Source organism: Argentina anserina, chromosome 1, assembly GCF_933775445.1.
Source record: "Argentina anserina chromosome 1, drPotAnse1.1, whole genome shotgun sequence".
NCBI classification, from domain to species: Eukaryota; Viridiplantae; Streptophyta; class Magnoliopsida; order Rosales; family Rosaceae; genus Argentina; species Argentina anserina.
In genome coordinates, this window is record NC_065872.1 from 22499096 (window position 1) to 22521146 (window position 22051).

Here is a 22051-nt window from a genome sequence, read left to right on the forward strand (position 1 = left end):
TTTAATCATATAAATAATATTAAATACATGTATAAAAATAAATAAATATTTAATAATTCGAAAGCGCCTAGGTGCTAGGCGATGATTGTTCGCTCAGCTACCACCTAACGTTTTTTTTCGAACCTTGTCAAATTCAATCCCATCATTGTCTTTTCAATATTTCCATTGATAAGATATAGGACGAGAAGGTCACAAGGGTGATATGTTAGACTCTAATGCATTCTAACCGTGGTTAGACACGAGCGACGCGTGTTAAACAAAAGAATATCCAAAGCGGATGTACGCCATCTAGTTTGTAAAAAAAAAAGGCCAATTACACAGATGACCAATTCATGACTCATATTTTTATATAATGACACTTAAACATTTGTTTCAACATAAGGCAATTTTCTCTTAAAAGAGCTTTCATTTTAGGCATTAAAGTTTAATGAAATTACAAACTGCCACTGGAATTCTCAAAACACCCAAATATTCTCTCCTCCCAAGCTAGGTCTCCGACGACTTTCCGCCGGCTCTGGCAAAATCCTAGCGACTTCCTGCCGGCTTCGGCAAGGTCCTGGCGACTTTCGGCTGTCTCCGGCGAGGTTCCGGTGATTTTCGTGTGACTGACAAGATTTCCAACGAACTCCTGTGATGTCGGAAAAGATAATGTCACATGTATGAAAATGTACTGTTGCCAGCAATAACAGCTACTATAATGAGATTTCCGACAACCTCCGACGAGATCCCAAAAGCTACTACAGAACCAAGCAAAAAGAACTATTATTGCCTACCAAAGATACTATTAGTGAGAAACAAAGATACTATATCCCAAAAGATACTATCGAGCCAAGCAAAAAGTACTATTACTGCTTACCAAAGATACTATCAGTGAGAAACAAATCTACTAGATCTCAAAAGCTACTACCAAGCCAAGCAAAGGTACTATCACTGCCTACTAAAGATACTATGTTACATCCCTAAATTCTGAATAGTACAATTTCAAAATTTAGAATGTTAACACTCTAAAATAATCTCAATATAATTGAAATTACAATACAGCTGTTGAATATCGATTATGAGTTCAAACAAACAACTCAGTTACAACTTGAATCCAAACTCACTGTTTACATTTCAGTAAATAAATATAGTTGTAAGATTCCAGTCGAGCCTCACCAAAACTAAAAGAACTGAAATCAAAACAACAAACTGTTGTCAGCTGCTCGACTCTCAAACTACAATTATGTACTACTTGCAACACTACCCCTGCACCATTGGTTGGTACACCGGGATTGCAAGCACAAACCCAAGTAGCTTCACAGCTGGTATGAGTAAACTAAATATGAACAACATCACAACACTAACACCCCAAACAACACTCACTTCACGACACCAATAACATCATCCTAGATGATGCTCAACAACCATTGAGCCATTCATGAGTTCATCACTTTGCCTATGAATGATGCTCCACACAAACAAACTGATCATGAGTTCAACACTTTTCCCCATGAGTAGTAGACTCAAACACTAGAAATCTATTCCTAATTTCAGCACTTTGCCACATGAATAGTAGACGCTGCCTATCACCACTTTGGCCGCCAATTGGGCACAACAACAAACGATACACCACTTCACAATACCACAACACTCAACTCGATAAAACACACTCACACAAGAAGAACAAGGAAGAAAACAAATAGTGAATCATGCATGAAAGCATAGTTCAGGAATTCAAAAACACACACATAAATATAAGATGTATAATCCCTGCATGAATTTTAGTTCAGGAGATTACACATAAAAAGAAGCACAAAGTGACTGTGTTTGATGGAGCTTCTTGGCTCTGGTGATTATAAGCTAAGCCCCTCAAGGTGTTTGGTAAGTTGGCTTCTTCTTTTCGGCTTCGAAAAGCCTTGGCTTTTTTCCCCGTATTTTAGAAGTTGGTTCACCCTACTTTTAGAAGTAGAAGCCTAGAAAGCACGGAGCTTTTGTGATTGTGAATTAATGAAACTTTTAAAATGACATTGGGTACCCTCTTAAACATCAACAAATTACAAGATTGTTTTCCAAACCCAGATTGTGAGAGACTTCGGTCTCATTCTCCCTCTTTCTCTCTCTCTTCTCTCTCAATGTTGGTACCTTAATCTTTGCTCGCTCACTCTGTGTGACCTCGAAATAGCTTGTTCGAGAGGGTATTAGGAGGTGATATTCTGATTTGGTTTTGAATTTCATATGTATTGGCTTTTCTTATGAAGATGATATTGTTTACCTATAGCGAAGTCTTCTGAGATTCCGAATGAGTACATAGCATTGAAAAAGCAGAAGGTGTTGCTGGACCACGAGAAGGTTTGGGTGGAGCAGGGAGAAGAGTAGATTTCAGTCGTTTTTGAATGGGTTACAGAGCTCTATGAACATTTATAATGCTGGTGGGAACCCCCAAATTTCTACAGCTTGCGATGTGGTGCCAAAACAGATGCTTATGGCTCCTTAGCCTCGCATGAAGAATGGGTCTTTTGTAGGTATGAGTTGTGTTTGACAATATTTGATTGATTTGAGAATTTTGAGCTAAAAATGTACCCATTGAATTTTTAGATAATTCGTGCTGTTTGCATAAAGAATCGAGTTGAACTTATTGTTGATTAAATATTAGAAGCTTGCGAATCCGAACTAAGATCTGTAAATTGAACTTGAATGTGTGATTATTAATTAGTGTTAATGCTCTCTATTGGTGCTTCGTGCTGATGGTTTTGTATCTTGTTGTGTCAGTGTTCTAGTATATGCATAGAGAACATAATGAATGTTGTGTGTTCTATGTGGCCGATTATGTTAACCAATTTCATATTGTAAATGTTACCTTTTATATGCGTAGATTTTTATTAAAGGCCATTTGGACTTTACCATGAGTTATCCGCTTACATTTTATCTTCCCACCGATCATAAGTAACCTACCTATAACCAAGAGAAAGGGTTCAAATGAGCTATTGGCTGGTCAACTAATAAAGGTTTTAGTATATTTCTGTTTTGATTACAGATGAGTTCATTTCTGTTTCATTCAGGGACATTATGTATGATTAGTTATTATAATTATTTAAAAAGTTCTTGTGCATCTCTATGTCTGCTTGATTTCATGTTTTCTAGTTAAAATGTGCGTAAGAAAGCTACATTGACAGCTTGCCATTTCATGTCTTTACTTTTTGTTGTTTTTTTGTCCTGCAGCATGCCTTGATATTCCTCTGAACCACAACAATTTTCATAGTCCTGTCCCTTGTCTTCACAATTTTCAAAGTACATATTGCTTTTATGTTGGCATATGGAGTCTGAGGCTCCCTCATTTCTTGTATAGTATCAGTTACCTCCATTCCTATCTGTCCATTGCCCGACCTTGCCATTCATGTATGGTATTGCTACTTAATTCCCATCAGTCCATTGCTCGACCTAATAAGGATTTTAAATAGTCTGCAGTAGTGTATATCCTTGCTGCTCTAAATTCAAGCATGTTATAAACGTGTTATAAAATGAGGTCTACTTCAGTCCATTCTTCTGTTATCATGTCAAAGGGGCTGTATCCCATCTGTTATGTACTCAACTTGATGATGTTGTAACACCAGGCTTACTGCTGTAACACCATACTTGTTTTTGCTGAGTGTTGTGGTCTTATTGTATTAGTGTTTTTTTTTTAAATAATATTTGATCTTGTTTTAGCTTGATGTCTTGGTTTTATAGGTGTACGTGGTCACTCTGGTCTTCCACTGCAGAATAAAGCATAGCTTTCATTTTATGTTTGCTTCTGTAAAGAGTGGTCCATAATATACTGACTATGAATATCAATATAATGGGAGTTCTCTGGTTGTGATATTCAATTCATTTCTTCTATATATATATATAGTTGCAAAGTTACTGGTTAGGTTCCACATTTTACCTACTTTTTTATTTGGACATTATGTTATGTGAGTGTACATGCATGATCAATACTGCTGCAAAGGAGAAAAAAATAAGATTATTGGTTCCAGACTTGAAGAGGGAGCTCGAAAGTATCAAGGCAATCTTCTTGCAGATTAATTGTTACTGTTGTTAGAGTATATGTATATAGCAGAAGTGGTTGTCTTTTAGAATGAGACCAATGATTCATTGTCCAGATTCATATTCACATATATGTATTAAAAATATATACTAATTATGAATCAATATCATTCATTATTCATTTGCATTTTTTCGTAGATAGAAATTGTTAGCAACTACTTGTACATCTGGTCTGATATAAAAGCTGAAAAGAGAATATCACATTTATATTCCTATGTTCTTCATTCTGGATAGGAATATGATCAATGCATGTTTGTAAAATTTCTGAATATATATATAGCAATATAATTACATGATATTACACAAACTATATATATATATATATATATATATATATAGCATGAGTCCCGAAATTCTTGTGGCAAGATCAAAGTGTACCCAGATTGGTAATTGTAGTACACAAACTGATTATTTATACTTACATGATCAAAACCAACTTGTAATGTTAAGAATATATTTAATTAATAAATTTTAAAACCATCCAGTATTAATCATATGAACACTACTTTTATAATAAAATAAACTTGAAATTATCTTACATGTCTAAATTAGTCATTTGACAAATTAAAAACATAAGCTAGTTTGAGTTTACCAAACGCTTTGTCATTACTTCTGCCACTAGCAACCACTTATATAAGTCAGTTTACTAAACAGTCAACTACTTTACTTATCAGCCACTTATTTTTAGAAATCAGCATAAACTAGTTTTTTTTACTAAAGCGTACATGTCTAATAAAATAAAAGACAATAGTCAAAATAAAAGAGACCATTGATGATATTGATTAAAAACCATTGTCTAAGAGGAACTATACACAATGGACAAACTAGAGAGTACTATTGTTAAATAGACCTTACACAATGATTGTAAATTAAAAAGTATTGCTTATTCTAGTGATTAGACAATGGCTCTTTTAACTATGTCCATTGTTGGAGTTAATCTTAGACAATGCTTTATGTGCATTGTCTGAATCATGTAACAGACAATTGTTCAATAAACAATGATACACCCTTATATTAGACAATGGGCAAAAACCATTGTCAACTTTGATTTTTGGCTTAGTGTATTACATACTATTAGTGAGCAACAAAGCTACTACCAAGCTGTCCAAGCGATTGAAAGTTTCTATTGTGCAAATGTAAAACTACTACCAAAGGCAAAGAAAACCATTACTGAAGGCAAATAAAGCCATTACCATATAAAGCAATAGTTACTATCACCATCACTAAAAGTTAGTTTAATTGTCAAACAAAACTACTATCAACAAAAATACTACTAACACCAAACAAAGCTCATATCCGGCGTAACTAATAGTCAGTTATCAAAAGCCTTGGCTCACTTACCTCGTTCAAGCCGGCCTCGCCGTCGCCGGTTGTGGTGCTTTGAGGTAGTCTTCACCATCTAGAAACTAAAGCTTGATTTCTCCAAAACAAATTGAGATCAATCAGATATAAATGAAGCCTTTGTCGTCGAGGCTTCAGGCCTCCGCCGCCGAGGATTCAAGAAGTATCGCCATGGTTTCAGTGCTGTCGTCTTGACTTCAGTGATGGAATCGTTGCAGTCAAGCTCTCTGCGTCGGCGTCGAGCTTCTGCCTCATCACAGTGAGGTTTAATTCCTATAGTCTACCCAAAGATCTAGAGAGAGATAAGTCGTCGTTAGCATTGGCGTCGTCAGCGCAGATTGGCATTGTCGACGCAGATTGGCATCGTCGCCGTAGATTTCCATCGTTGACTAGGTGGAGAGGAGCTGAGGGTGCGGATTGAGAATCTCATCGAGGTGGAGCCAGCGGTGGCATGGTTGGTGGCCGGAGATGATCGACGTCGTCGATGGAAGGTCGAAGAATGGCGAGAGAGAGAGATCTGATTTGGGAGAGATGGGTTATTTTAGGTTCTACAATAATTTAAAGAATGGATTTGGGCCTTAAAAGTGGGCTTATTTAGATTAAAAAAAAATTAGGGTGTCCTTTCGGAGAAGTGCTCAAAAGTGGACTTATATGAAATTTTCTAAAAAAAAAAAAGAACATATTGATTTTCAAGAAATATGACTATTAGGTCTTAGGTTCGAGTCACGATTAGATTAGGAGGTGGATGTGAAATCATTTAATTCTTAAAAAAATTATAATAAAAAATAAAATGCTAGTCTCTCATAATTTGAGGATTTCGACAATTTAATCCCACAATTTCAATTTCAACCCACATTTTTTATACTCTCAATTTTTTTTACTAATTGATCCATTCCGTCCACCACATTCCAAATTGTCTGTAAAATTCTTTCTACTATCTTCTAACTTCCTCAAATGCCCTTATGTATTTTTATTTTAATTCTTCAGTTCTCTCTCGTCTTCTCAGCAACTAACATCTCTACCTAAACGCAAACCAAGATTACTACTAACTTCAACGATCCAAGATCAGACACATAAGATGCACACGAAACAAAACAAATATGATTTCCTCTTTCCCATAATTTTCACAACAAATCCTCGCAGCAAGAATTTGAAACAAACCCATTTGCTATCAAAATCCCCATTAATTCCAAAACCTCCAAAACTAAATCAGCGGCATCATTTGTCATATACAATGAAACACTCCCCAACCTTCTCAACTAAAACACATCTACACCCATCATTATTAGAATAAACCGCAATTGAAACTCTAACCATGTCCCTAATCTTCTCAAGAAATGTATTCAGCATATGCAACTATGCAAGAACTCAGCTCTGTCAAACTTATTGGGTTCAGCTTCTTTTTAAGCTTGGTAGTGAAAATCTTCTCCAACTAGACGTCGGAGGTGGATTGGTATAATTTTTCGTTCGAGGTTAAAATTTATAGCCAGGTAAATTGGTAAAATGTGTGATATAGACCCGCGTCCATGGTGAGGTTCATTTAGGGTTTATCTGGGTTCCGATTTAGAATGGAGGAGGAGGATGATGAGCCTGTGCCTCTCCCTCCCTGCGTTTCTGCAACTCCTTCTCATATTGAAATTGCTGCGCAAAGTATTGTCTTTCATGAACAAGTAAACTTGTTTTTTGCCAACCCATTGCTCTCTTGTTGTTGTAGGAGATTACTACCCAGAATATCATACGAACTCAAAGGTCTGTATCTCTTTGCTTTCGCCATTCAAGTCGACTGATCTGGTAATGATAGACTATATAATACTTAATGTGAACTCTAGAGAAGCAAGAGGTGTGGGTGGCGATGATTCTTCAGATATCTTCTCCGAACGCCCTGATTCCGGTGCTCTCAAGGTCCTCTTCTTCCGGCCCATTTTTTTTAAATCTTATTTTCCCTCAATTTTTGGGCATTCTGCTTTATTTAGTATTGAGCTTATTGCTACTGCTGTTGTTACAGGAGCATCTGTTGAAGATGACCACCGACCATCGGGCCCTAATGGCTGTTAAACGCGGGACTCAGGATCAACAAGGTTCCTATTTTACCATCAGCTTTACTTGAAGTTATTGTCTTGTTATATGACTTAAAGAACCTTCATAGGGGGTTGCAACACTATCCAGCTCTCAACCTTTTGATTTATTGGATTAGTTTCCACATATCATAGAACATGAGCTGATGAGTCTACGGATTAATATTCAGCATTCATGGAAACTGTGGTTATTGGTGAAACTTAGATGTCTATTGAGTTCATGGAAGCCTGGTGTTTCTTATAGTATCCAGTTCCCTTAGCTTTATTTGAAGACTTCTTGTTCTCTATTGTAGTGTGGTCTTTTTTTTTCTTGTATATCAACAATTGGTAGCATAGTCAATCTAGTCGGTGGTGTTTTTTTTTGGGGGTTGGGGTAAATTCTTTCAAGCTGTTGCCAAACTCGTCAGATTTTGATGGTGTTAATGATTCCATATATGGTTGTCTTAACAGGTAACTTAGAAATCGGTAACGGCTATGGTGTACCAGGAGGAGGTGCTTATCATGGTGGTATGAGGTCTAATAATACTCTACCTAGTAAGACTGATTGCAGCACTTGGACTGTATTTAAATCTTTTTTCTTAAATCTGGTTTTCAAACAGTTGTTGTTACATATGATGCCTAGGGAATTTGGGACTTGGAATCAATGAAATGGGACAGATGAACTTTGAGCCTGATAAGGGCTTTGAACAGAAACATCCTTCTAAAGAATTGTCCGAGTATCTTAAAAAAAAGTTGCGAGATAGAGGTATTCTTAAAGATGACTCAAACAAAGATGACGTTGTAAGTTCTTTTTCAAACTTGATATTACATTGTTTTGAGAAACCAAAATCTATGTATAAAGCTAAACAATTCAATCTTGTTGTGCAAGTTTGAAATGGAGCTTCTAAGAATGCTTTTATATTGGGGGTGCATGTAATATGCCGGCCCCTTTTATTTGTAGGTTGTGTAGGTATGTTCAGGCTAGATATCATGTGTACTAGGTTGATATATGTTGTAGAAGTACAGGTAGTATAAACAATTGTTGGATAGTTCATCATATCGTAAATGTGATTTCTTAATGTATGGGCATTTTGTTACTCCATTATAGAAGTTCAGCACTGATGAGGATAATGTGTGGGTTATCAACAGGGAAGTTGTGATACCCAGCTCTATTAGCAATCTGCAAATTTGGGTCAAGTCCTGGGGTTGTGTATTAGGTCAGTGTAGGCTGTAAAGGCAATTACAGGGCTGCCGCTTTGATGACTCATTTGTTCAAGTATCTTATCAATATGGCTAGCGCATGCCCCAAAGGTCTAAACAATGATCCTGTTGTAATCTATGTCTTCCTACTCCATTTTGGAATTCATGAATGCTTAAAACTTGAGCCCCAAATTTCTTTTACATGATTAATTACTTTTCTTGTTATTTTTTTCTAAAGTCAAAGCTGCACGCCTTAATGGTTTCCTTCACTGGTATCACTGGGAGTTACAGATCTGATTTCATTCTCTTGACTTTTTTTTTTTGTAATTTTCTCTTATTAGGTTTGAAAAGGTAATTTTATCTTATAATAATTTTTTATGCCTTTTATTAATCTGTAATTTTAAGTTTCAGAACACAAAGAGTATTTCAGCTCAACAGATGGATAATGGGAAATTGCCTCCTGGATGGGTGAGCATAAGTTGTCAGATGTAATTTAAGTTTTGCATCTTTTTTCGGTATATTTTACTTGAGGTCCAGAATGCAAGCTGTAGAGAATATATGTGCAACTGTATAGATGTGCAACCTGTGATTGGGAAATGATTTGTGGACCATGAATCCCATATTCAGAATTGGTCACACCACCCCCATGAACGTGTCTAGTGACATTGCGACTAGTAGTTAAGAAAGAGTGGGAACATAGAACCTTCAATGATAATCTCAGACATGTATGGAATGTTAATATCATTTTTGTTAGGGGTATATATAAGTTCTAAATGTTTAAGGCCTAGTTTGGTACAACTTCACTTCTAAAAAAATCAGCTTTTAGGTCGGCTTTTAAAATTCATAGTGTTTGGTAACTTTAGAAAAATCAGCTTTTATAGAATTTATAGGTCACCCACAGTAGCTTTTAAAAGCAACCCGAAGGTTTCTTTTAGAAGCTGCTTTTACTCAAAGCTCATTAAATGTTAATATTTTTATGTAAATTCTCAAATAACACCCTTCTATAATCATTCTCAATAAATTAAAACAAATCATGTCCTTTTTGGTCGTTGACCATATCTACAGCAGCTATTACCAAACAATTTATTTATCGAAAGCACTTGTAAAAGTAGTATTTACCAAACACAAACCTGTTTTAATTCACAGCTGATTTTTTTCATAGTACAGTAGAAGCAATTTTTTTTTAATCGCAGCAATACCAAACTAGCCCTAAATCCCATAGCAACTATTATACAGCTTATGAGTTTTGTTAGGTGGGGCTGGCATTGGTTGACATCCCAAAGGATATTAAAAAGTAACATATACAGGGACATTTGTGCTCTTTCTATTCTGTAAAAGTGTTGCACATCCAATGATCCTATGCTGTAGGCCTGTAGCATTGGATAGCATGAGGCTTAAAATTATGTTTTATGCAAGACTATAAACAAGTAACATACACAAGCTCATATCTGTTCGGTTAATTTGTAAAGTTGTTTTACACATCCATTGCTGTAGAGTGCAAGTAGTAGAGATTGTATTTTTTTAGTTTTCTCATAATTTTTTGTTTCTGCTGTTATTAACCTGTAACTTGTTAAATTACTACATAGGTGGCAGCAAAAGACCCTGGAAGTGGTAGTTTGTATTATTTTAATGAGACCACAGGGAGGAGTCAATGGGAAAAACCTGCTGCAACATCTTCTAATACACCACTTCAGTCACCTTTGTCTCTTCTGGAAGATTGGGTGGAGGCTTTAGATGAAACAACAGGTATCCCTAAAATTTTACATATGCATAAGTTATTTTAAGTTCCAGTAAACCAGCATTGCACCTTTGGGGGATGTTTGGTACACAGGATGTTTGTAGCTGGTCTTAAATCTTTTAACAATCCTGCACTCCTCAAGCTGGGCTTGTGCTATAGAAGGCGTAACCCATGTTTGGCGCCATCATCCCAGCTCCAGGTTCTACCACATCTTCGTTCGACTTCATGCCCAGAAATACAACCTCATCCTCATCCGCGCAATATGAAGACATTTATAAAAAATTTCAATCACCCAATAATCTTAATCTTTAATTACAATTTTTTTGAAATCCCAATTCAATTTTCCTTTTCACTTTCTGGAATGAACCTTTTTTCCCTTTTAGTTACATCAGCTTACCTTTCTACCTAGAAGCTGATGTGGCAGGCTCTCTTTCATGGCAGAATCTAACTTGTATGAAGATATGGAGTATGGAGGTGCAATGGACATGGGAATATTGTTGGAGAAACTTTGGTGGTGCTAAGATGGCATCCAAAATTTGACCCTATAGAGGTGTTGTCAAGATGTAATACAAGTCTGCAGTGGGAGCTGGGTCTGCTTAGGTGTGGGAGATTGGGAGTACTGGAGCCGCCGCGGAATTATGGGTAGATGGGGTTTAGTTGAATTGCTGGTTGAGAAAAATGAGAACGAATTGAAGGGAAGAGGAGAGCGAGTGAGGGATGCTTCTTCATGGTCCCATGGTTTTTTGTGTCTTTATGGTAGACGAGTTTTTGGTGTTTTTTGGGACACCGCAATCCCAAGTAAATTAACCCACTACGCACCAAACATGGGATGTCTGATATTGGATTGTGTAAGACAGTCCAAACCCATCCAATCCCGCGTTTCAAAACGTCTCCTTGGTGCTTCCACACCTTTCAAATTGCTTGACATTTGCCCCTCAAAAGGAGATATTGAAAACATTCCTTTAGTTTTCATGAGAATGATATGTAAGAGAAGACTCCTGATGGCTTCGACTTCCAGTTCTTTAATCCTGCTTAGGTAGGACAAACACAATAGTTTCCAAGTCATCAATTGCTCAGCCAGATCCTCAGCTTCCTGATCATTCTGGTTCCCCCCCAGCTCAGTAGAGGTCACGAACAAGAGTAATTGATATAGACTAATATGAATTGAGAGAGAATGATAGATGAGGTGAAAAAAATTATTGTCTTCCATTGTGCATTTGATAAACAGATATGGGCTCTCTGTTATTAGCGGATTGATGATATAATCCAAATTGGTTCCAGGATTACTTGTCTTTCGTGGGAATAACAAGAAGGCAGATACCCTGATGGGGGTATACGGTCCTTCATCTTGTGGTTGGGAATCAGTAAGGAGTTGGAGTAGCACTGAGATAGAAAACTATTCAGTTGGCATCTTTATATAAACATTTTGATGAATCGTCTTACTGTTAAGCTTTGTTGAGTGGGGAGTGTTAATTTGATTGTAATATAGTGTTTATTACATATATGGTTTGAGTGGATTTCTCTTTCACCTCACGTCCTTACTTCTATTATTTACGTTTGATAAAATTTGTGTTTCGTTTAAAAAAGAATGGCTATTGAATTTGATGTCAGAGTAAATATCAGGTTTCTCTTAACAGCCACATGGTAATATTTCATCAAGAAAGTCTCATGATTGGAATTGGAAGATAGATAAGATATTTAGATGATAGAGGACAGAAGGGGAAATTATGGTTTACAGATGGGCAAAGAGACGAATAGGGCTAATCATAGATAGACTAGGGAGTAGGGAGATAGGCAGAAGAATTAAAGGGGAATCAAGAGAAACTGGGATAGGATTCTTGATAACAATTAGCTAGTTAAATGTCTAATCTTTATAAATAGAGTACTTTCCTTATTTGTTATATTCTGTATCATTTCAAGGGAAAGCTAGGCACTGCTTGGGATTTCTTCCTGAATCCATGGAACTCTAGGATGACCAGATTAAGCTTTATAATTGTATGCTGTTTAAACATTTTTTTTTAAACTGAATTTTTCTGCACATACACAGGTCACAAGTATTACTATAATATGAAGACATATGTATCACAATGGAAACACCCAAACTTAGAACAGAAAATTGCATCTCAACGTGGTCAGGGTGCATCTGAGCTACAGGTAGAAAAGGATCAGTTATCCGAACAAAGGAGATGCATGGATTGTGGTGGATGGGGGGTAGGCCTTGTTCAGATGTGGGACTACTGCAATCACTGCACGAGGTAAGGATGACTCTGTTGATCACAAGCTATCTATTGACTGGTCTGTTTGTTATGTATGATTTTCATTATATAATACATTATTAATGCTTGTCCAGATAAGTGCTCCATCAGGTGCACAAAAAGACTTTGGTTGGATCTTTAAATACTCTTTCCGGATTAGATTAGTACAACCTATCCCCTTTTATTTTTTATTTTTGTTCTCAGAAGAACAAGACTATTGACAGAAGAAATACAAACAGTACATTAGGATTATTGAACAAACAATTTATGAGATAGAAACAGCTAGCTAGCAGATACATCCTCAATCCTGCTAGATGTCAACACCCCTAGAAGCCTCTGGACCACAAGAAAGAGGACCCAATATATCATCCCCATCTCATGAGGATTGTCAAAAGTCAAAACTATATATGCCTATGAACAATATGACTCCCTAAAGTCTGCAACTGTTATCTATATATTATGAATTGCCACATTTTCACAGAGATGAAGAGGAAAAGTTAGATTTGGATGGACGATCTTAGAAAAAAACACCACTATGAAGGTCAAATTTAAGAAGGCGATAACTAAAATTTAAGTTTAGCTCACCAGAACCACCTCGTTTTTACATCCCACCTAACGTAGATGATACTTAAATTTAATGTTACCAGCACCTTCTCAACTCTTGGAGTCTCGGTTCATTCTACTGTTACCCTACGTAAAGGGCACGCCAAAGATTAAAAAAACTGGGTTTCTCCTTGAGTGATCATATAACAAAATTAATTCAAATTAGTTGATCTTTGGTCTATTGAACTTAACAGAAAACATAGATAAGATACCAATCTTTTTTTATCATGCAAACCTGGAATTGCGGGGAAGTAGATTTGCTATTATCAAGGCTTTTGTTACGGTCAATTAGAATTTCTATGATTCTGGTCCATATTTCTGTTGCACCTATCGTCTTTCATTTGTAGTGTCTCATTTTTCATAATATGGTGCTATGATTTATAATCGGTTTATATACTTATGTAAGAATTACTAGATACATTTCTATCCTGCTATCTTCATCTGTCGGTTGTGATTGATGTAGACAAAAACTCCTTCAGTCTCCAAGAATGATTCACCTTCTTTGAATCATGGTGATATATATGTATCTTATCATGTGCAGAACTCTTGCCCTTCCACAGTCCCAGTACTTGACAGCTAGCCTTAATTTTAATCAGCAGACCACAAGTGCTGCTGATATCAGAGGTGATTCGGACATCAAGGCCACCATGCAGAGGTATGTAACCTGAGATGGGAAAAAGCTGTCGTTAGCTGCTATTATGTTTCTGCATTACTAACCTGTCTAACTATACTACTACCCTTTTATTTTATTTTATACTTTAAGGACGGAAAGGTTCTTGAACAACACAAAACATGTAAAAAGGTGCAAGTTTGGACAACACAGCTTTACAGCTGTCATTAGAGGCTTATTCTCAATTTTAAACAATGACTATGCGATACTCTATTTCTCCCTAGTGTCAATTTTTGTTTAGTTTGCCAATTAAGATGGGGTTTGGACATGCTACATTGGAATGCTTGATGTTATATGGCCACGATGAACCTTGGACGTTGAAATAGTTTAAATGTTTGACTTTGTTTAATCAGACAGTATACAAAGGATATCCACAAACCTTAGAGAGAGATGAATTTGACTCTGATTTTGAATTTTAGGTCCAATCAGAAACCTCCAATAGGTAAAGGCAACAAAAAAGAGAGTAGGAAGCGTGTTTACTCTGAGGATGATGAATTGGATCCAATGGACCCTAGCTCTTACTCAGATGCTCCCCGCGGTGGCTGGTGTGTTTCGATGCTTGATTAAACACTATTATAGCTCTCCATTTATTAATTATAAATTCATCTGTTGCTGATTTTGCAGGGTGGTAGGCCTCAAAGGAGTGCAACCACGAGCAGCTGACACAACTGCTACAGTAAATTACTTTTGCTTCAATGAATTTTTCTAATCTGAATTTCTTTTGGTATACCATTAGTAAATTGGACTTAGTTCTATGGCCTTTAAAGGCAGAAAAGGCAAAAATCGCAAAATGGAAAGAATTTTGAAGGAGCAACTTAGGTGGTACTCTTACAGTGTGTTTGGATGAGAGAATAATGAAGTCCGTGGGTGTTTATAAACGATGGCATCTAAAATTTCATTAATCTGAAATCCATTAATTGCAAATTCTGTTGTTTGGTTATAATTATGTGGGATTTGAAGTATGTAATTGATTAAGAAGTTTGAAACATATTAATAACAATTAAAATGTAAAAAGCCTTATTTTGGAAAGATAATTGTTCAATTGAAGGAATTTGTAAATGACATCTATTTTTTTGGGGGAATTCAAGTGAGGAATTTAAACAGCGAATTCTTTCGTTTTCTTTTCCAAAGAAATTTGAAACTTCCTATCTAATAAAGCCAAACAGGAGAATTCACTTTCAAGAATCATGAAATCCTCACTTTTGATTAGATTTCCTCATGTGTTACCTCATCCAAACACACCATTATATATGTTGAATTCTACTCCAATTTACTAATTAGTTATTCTGTTTGCTTTTCCGCTTGGAAAGCATCTTAGTAAAACAGTGTTAAAACTGCTAGCCTTAACAACCGTTAATGTAATCTGGGAGGTGGCGTAGACATAGTTAATGTATGTTGTTTGACAATTGAAATCTGGCTATCCGTATATTTTGGTGGCTAGCGAAGTAACACTTGACGCACAGGAGCCGCACAGTAGCCTCACAGTATAACTGGTAAAATGGTCATATACTGGGTGTCGCATGATAATACTCTGTCCAAGACCCTGGTACAAATGCCTATTGTTTTTGGTATAAGACCACTAGCATAATATTTGTCACTTACAATATTTATCTATATGTTTCCATTTGCTGGGGTACTTTCACCCATATGACTAGCTGCATCATTTATGCAACAAAAGCAAATGTTACGTCTTGTTCCTAATTGAATTTCATTTTGTTTGTGAGGTTTTCATGTGTGATTTTGCAAATTCCAGGGTCCTCTCTTCCAACAGCGTCCATACCCATCACCAGGTGCTGTCTTGAGGAAGAATGCTGAACTTGCTTCACAAACCAAGTCAAGCTCACATTTAGCACCTATATCCAAAAGAGGGGACGGGAGTGATGGACTTGGTGATGCTGATTAAGACACTAATCAGTATCAGTACTTTTGCTATCAAAAATATGAGGGTGCGTGTCGTGTATTCATATTTTTGGTTTCTAATATTTATAATAGTTCTATTGAACGGTACCAAATGAATCAATTGATGAGAATTGTTTATGCAGCACTTTGCAGATCCAAGTATTCCGTTGTGTTGGTCAAATGATCATGTATGACTGGGGAATACATTCCGGCTTTAGTGACAGGCGAGCATATTGCGTTGGGGCAAGAACACAGCTTAATTGCAGCAGATACTGTTTTCCATTTTTTTATTAGATGCAAGAGTTGTCCTGGCCATTACAGCTACACATTTAGTACATGAGATACAAGAATGTAGATGGTATGAAATATTGATGACATATATAAAAGAAAGTCTGACCGTGCAAATTCTTTTAAGGTTTTTTTTTTCTCTCTTATTGTTTCCTTCTTTTAGTACTGAAAGTCATATTAAATTGATGAATTGTAATTACTAAATCGAAGGAGTTGCACTGCTGTATGCAAAGGCTGCCTAATGAACTAGCCATATTTCCACCAAAACAAAAAAGGAGTCCGGTCTTGCAGCTAGGAACCCTAATTTATGATTAGTCGTATCAGCCAAAAGCACAGGTTCAAGATTTTCCATATTGTAAATGATATTTTGATGACTCATTACAATGTTGGTTGGCCTGAAAGCACCAACAGAAATAATTACTGCTTCGATGAAAATGGCGAGTACGTACAGTTTAGTTAATATTTCGAGACCTCATGGATCTGCAATTAAAGCAAAGCCAATAGACCACCGAGTGACCAGCAACTCATAATGATATTTAGTAAGTTTTTCATAATCTTTTTATTTGAAAAATCTAGTCTAAATAAGTACGATTTTTTAGCTCATATTTTGACTGCATATGCTTGTTTTTTGGAGCAAGATGCTAGTGCGTGCGCACACTCGCAAATTTCATTTCTGTTTTCAAAATAAGTACAAAAATAAATCAAGAAAAGAAAAAATAGAAAAGGAAAACGCCAGATAAACCAACACCATTCCGAAAAAAGCTCGTAGTTGTCATCTGTGCACGAACCCTAAATTCGCCACTGTGTTTCCACAACCGGAAATCGGCAATTGCAAGCCGAGAAATGAAGCTCAGCGGCCATGGAGCCTGACCATTCTCACTCACTCTTCTCTTCTCTCCTCTCTATGGGAAAGACTGAAGCGGAGCAGGGTTTGGCCTCGCTCTCCTCGCGAAATGCAGATACTCACTGCCCTTGTTGGTCTGCTCGGAGCAGGATTCGGACTCTGATTGGCCTCCGATGCATTTTGTTTCTCTTTCTCTCTGCCGCTTTGTTCCTCTCTGCAATCTTCTGGCTGCCTCCCTTTCTTCAGTTTTCGGATCAGGGCCATCCGGTCCCTGATCCCAAGTTCAGAGGTAACTTGAAACCTTTAATTAACCATGGTGTGTTGTTGCAACCCATTGGATCTGGAATGTTCTGAGTTTTATATTTTTTTATATTATTTCTTATTAGTTGGCACTGTTGCCTTGTTCAAAAAATAAAAAATATGTAGGGGTCATCAATTTGGCAATTGAACGGGTCAAAATCCATTTTTGGTTTTTCCAATCTCATTACTATCAAAGTTGAACAAAGAACTAATTAAGGTAAACTTGTTTCTATATAAAGCTAAAAAGTAAAAACCAATAATTATAGGGACTAAACTAAACCACCTTAATTGTGTTAGGCCGCTAAATATAGAATCTTGGTCTTAATTGTTCTTTTCCCTTTCAATTTTTTTACCTTTCATGGCTTTATGAACTTGTTTTGATTGATCACTGATTCTACTTGTTTTTATTTTATTTTTTATATTTGGGTTTTCTTCAATAGTGAAAAACGGGGCAGTCATGTTTAGCTATGCTCAACTTTTACTTCATTATTTATGCTTTTTGGTTCATATTTCAGACATGCAAAGTGCAAAACAGACGGCGTCCGTCTATACAAACAATATTTTCCTTGTGTATGCTTTAAGTAAATCTACTATCTTCGTGCCATTAACTGGCCAGGTAATGTATGTCCAGTATACTTGTATTAACTGTTAAGCTTGCTGGCTGCTCTTTTTAGCCGTTATACTTGGAGGTTATGCTATCAGTTCACTGCACATATGTTAGATTTGATTTTCTTCAACACAGCCCTGCTCTCAGTTCTGTATTCATTATCAATTGGATGATTTTCATTTACTTAAAATGAAATTTGGTCCAAAGCTATCTGATTCCAATTGGAATACTCGATAGCTATGTAATTATTTCAAAGTACCATGCATTTACAGTTTTTTTTTTCTGTCCTCAATATGAAGACATGATATGTTGCTAAGCTGTATAACTCTCTTTATTCAGATGCATGTTATGTTTTCTTTCTGGGAATATTGGATTCCGTGATGGCTGAGTGACATTTAATCTTGCCTTATCTTGTGGTGGGCTTATGATAGGCTAAAGTATGTTATATGAGCCAATATATGATTGAACCGATGCTCTAATTTTAACTTGTATTCAGTGTTCTATTTGTTTTTGCTTCTCTGTTTTTTTTTTACTTTAATTAATTAATTAATTTTGTATGTGAGCATGATTTTGAGTGCTTTGTGATCACAATTTCTAGCATGCTAATGCACCTTTTTGATCAACGCATTTTTTTTTCCAGATCATGATATAGTAGCAAGTTTCAATCTTTTGAAACCGGTTTCTTTGCTGGAGGATAATGTCATGCAGCTTGAAGATGACATTTTTGATGAGATAGTGGCTCCGTCAACTAAAGTACTCACACCCTTCTTTTCTTTTAGCCTCTATCTTTTCTGTGTTTAGATCTAATGTACTATTTGAACCAGGTGGTTATCCTGTCTCTGGAATCTTTAGCTGGTTCAAATGTTACAAGAGTCGTATTTGGAGTTGATCCAGACCGAAAATCATCAAAGTTACTGCCAACTTCCCAAAGTTTGATCAGGGCGTCTTTTGAATATCTGGTCACACACCAATCACTGAGCCTGAATACATCCTTGTTTGGGTCCACGTCCTTCTTCGAGGTGCTAAAATTCCCAGGTGGAATAACCATAATTCCACCACAAAAAGCGTTTCTTTTGCAGAAAGTGCAAATTCGTTTCAATTTCACCTTAAACTTCTCCATCTATCAGATACAGCTAAATTTCAATGAGCTTAAAAGCCAACTGAAGTCTGGGTTACATCTAGCTCCCTATGAGGTTAGTACAACTTATCCTTTCTGTTTCCTCACGACCCACCTTAACTCTACATGCTTTTGTAAGGCAGAGATACTTATTGTGAAGAGTTGATAGTTTCATGATAGCAGTGGCCGGATGGACTTTTGCAGATTCTCAATGCTTTATCTTTTTGATGCAGAACCTCTATGTTAGCTTATCCAATTTAAGAGGTTCAACAGTGGCTGCCCCTACTACTGTTCAGTCATTGGTTCTACTGACAGTTGGTAACACTCCTTCAATGCAAAGATTAAAACAACTGGCCCAAACCATCACACATTCTCATTCAAGAAACCTTGGCCTGAATAATACGGTTTTTGGTAGAGTCAAGCAAGTTCGTTTGTCATCCATTTCGCTTATTGGTGGAGATGGCACCTCTTCATCACCATCTCCTGCTCCATTGCCTCACCCCCACCCCCACCCCCACCCCCACCCCCACCATCACCACCACCACCACCACCATCACCATGGCCACAATTCCCATATAGCTCCTGCAATTTCACCTGCACCTGCAACTGGCAGTGGTCCACCCGCAAGTCTCAAAGGTGCACCTCAAGCAGCTGACCATTCACCTGCACCGCAGAAAAGTATGCCTCCACCTGGGAAAAGTTGTGAAGCAACGCCTCCCAGCTTTTGGTCTGGTCGTAGAGGGAAGGCAGGAAACCAGTATCATTTGTCCCCTGCTGGTGCACCAGATGCTTCACCTCCCGTCTTGGGTCCATCACCCCAAAAGCATGTACACCCTTCAGCACCCATTTCTCGTTCAGTACCAGCATCTAGTCCTTTGCCTCGTGTGTTTTTTTCTCATGCCCGTCCTCCATCAAAGAGTGCATCAGATAGTAGCCATTCTTACACAGGGCAATCACCTGTACCATCAGCATCAACATGTACGTAACTTTTTTTCGTATTGCGTAATCTTAAAATTGATATTGTATCTTCTCACCTTGTCCATTTTGTTCCTGCAATAAAAGAATTCGTAGTGCTTATAGAAATATTAGGTTACGAATATGAAGCTTCCAATACTTGTTCTACTTTCAACCTGAGATCTGTTAATTATGGTGAAACTAATATGGTGTTTACTGACCCATTTATTGCAGCAGCTTCGCCAGCTCCTCTTCCTTTGGTTCAATGGGCATTATTACTATTCCTAGCTTTGGTATTACATGTATAACAACCAAGGATAAACTTTGCGTTTCAAGTGTGACCACTTTTCTGGCAGTCGAGAAAGGACTCGAAATGGCTGGAGGAGTTGGTGTTCCTGTTGTGTAATGTTGAGCCACGCAAAGAGCGTGGTTTACACGTGAGTGAGTGGATATATTTTTTTCCTATGTGTACATAGTCGATTAAAAAATCCAGCTGGCATAAGATGCATTGCATATTCAGGTCAAAGTCACAGAGGTGGACAGGCCTTTGATTAGATGCAGCATTGCCACTGTTTTGTGTATTCTCTTCCGCACAAATTAAACCAGCAAATGTATGTTTTGTTTCCAAATCCGTGTACAACCTGTCAAATTAATTTATTCACTTTGATGATTTCACTCCCAGTTCTTTTCTATCATGATCAAAGAAACTAAAAACTCTTGTTTCTGTTTTCTTTTTATCCAAATTCATGTTCTATTAGAAGCTGTTGTTTTGGCAATCAGAGTTTACATTATTAAATTACGTTTGAGCTTACAGCCAGTGTAGCTAGTTATAACGCCATAATCAAGGAAGATACATATATAAGAGGTGCCTCTAAGGGAGCATACTGCAAGACTCCTTTTGTGCATTTTATAGAAGTTCAGTTCATACTCAAGAACCCCATTGTGCATTTTATAGAAGCTCATTTTGAACTGATAATGAGGAAGAGTCCATCAGAGAGAGAGAGAGGACATGCTGCCCAATTGTACTTGTTCATATGTAACAGCTCAGTCCGCTTAGGGCCCACTGCTCCGCACGGTTTTGTTCTTAAGGTAGCAGTATAACATCTCAAAATGCGTCCTCACTATGGGCATCTGACTCTGTTCATATAACTACAATTTCCACACTCCTCCGGGTGATGTGAGACCGTGACCTATATGCTTAATTACTAGCTTCCTAACCAGGCGTCACAAGAGATGCATAGAAAAGGCTTTGGTGATTGGTGAATTGGTGATGAGTGTAGTAAAACCATAAATTGGTGATGGCTGTGGTGGTGTTGTGGTGATGCCAAACTTTAATTTTCATATGATTATGTTTTTTCTTTATTTTATTATGCTTCTCATCAATGTATTTATTTTAAAAGTAAAATTAGGATTCAAAATATGTATGTATTTTTTTTATAGTGATATCATTTTCCTTTAAATCTAATTGTTCTTTCCATATGAAATCTTATATAAATAGGAGGTATATATCTAGCTCGTCATAAAAGGTCCCCGACCAATGCCGGCCCAAATTCTCTACACTTTTTGTTCTAGCCAGCTTGTGTAGTTAATTTTTTATTGTTTTTTTAGCGTTTTTAGTTTAGATTCACGCAACCAGATTCCAGTTTTTTACTTTCCGCATTTTATTTCTCATATTAATTAAAACATTTGTTTAGCTCATACACATAATTCTTATGCTTGATTAAAACCAAATAAGAACGTGAAGACTTACCATCTGCTCCACGAATCGGTTCCATTGCTCCTTGCTCTTGTAACTCCTTGATTGATCCGACAACGTCACCACAATTTTTGTGTGGATAGAACTTTTGCTTAGAAACGGTGTTGGTAATAGGGACAATGCCATCTATAAATAGGGATAATAGGCTACACCACATGGAAAAATCCATAAAGGATTCCTTACGGCACAAGTATCCTAATTAGATACTAAATGTAATATTGCAAATCAATCGTCTTATAGATTTTGTACAAGTCTTTTGCCTTAATGAAGTAATACATTGATTCATTAAGCAACTAAAATAGATTACGATTTAATATCCATGTTGAACTATGAATAGTATTTATCACAGTTCATGTAATCTCG

General features: G+C 36.8%; 2 protein-coding genes across 7 annotated transcripts; both read left to right on the plus strand.

Annotated features, from left to right (window-relative positions):
• The first annotated feature begins 6703 nt into the window (after positions 1-6703).
• Positions 6704-16236, plus strand: LOC126787309 (uncharacterized). 5 transcript variants are annotated; one of them, XM_050513231.1, is made up of 15 exons: positions 6704-6848; positions 6894-7073; positions 7118-7152; positions 7233-7305; positions 7409-7481; positions 7929-8012; positions 8101-8258; positions 9063-9125; positions 10244-10403; positions 12443-12650; positions 13795-13908; positions 14343-14468; positions 14548-14599; positions 15677-15869; positions 15966-16236. In XM_050513231.1, the coding sequence occupies exons 2-14, from the start codon at positions 6972-6974 to the stop codon at positions 15824-15826; spliced, it is 1398 nt and encodes a 465-aa protein (XP_050369188.1). In that variant the 5' UTR covers positions 6704-6848; positions 6894-6971; the 3' UTR covers positions 15827-15869; positions 15966-16236. The 5 variants fall into 5 exon arrangements, with proteins under 5 accessions (XP_050369188.1, XP_050369195.1, XP_050369174.1 ...); XM_050513238.1 differs by having other exon boundaries at positions 6894-7053; XM_050513217.1 differs by having other exon boundaries at positions 6894-7053; positions 7118-7305.
• Positions 16237-16869: 633 nt separating this feature from the next.
• LOC126787983 (uncharacterized) lies at positions 16870-20607 on the plus strand. 2 transcript variants are annotated; one of them, XM_050513920.1, is made up of 5 exons: positions 16870-17243; positions 18502-18614; positions 18686-19054; positions 19212-19956; positions 20167-20607. In XM_050513920.1, exons 1-5 carry the CDS (start codon positions 16970-16972, stop codon positions 20238-20240), a joined length of 1575 nt encoding a protein of 524 aa, XP_050369877.1. In that variant the 5' UTR covers positions 16870-16969; the 3' UTR covers positions 20241-20607. The 2 variants fall into 2 exon arrangements, with proteins under 2 accessions (XP_050369877.1, XP_050369885.1); XM_050513928.1 differs by having other exon boundaries at positions 20170-20607.
• Positions 20608-22051: the final 1444 nt, after the last annotated feature.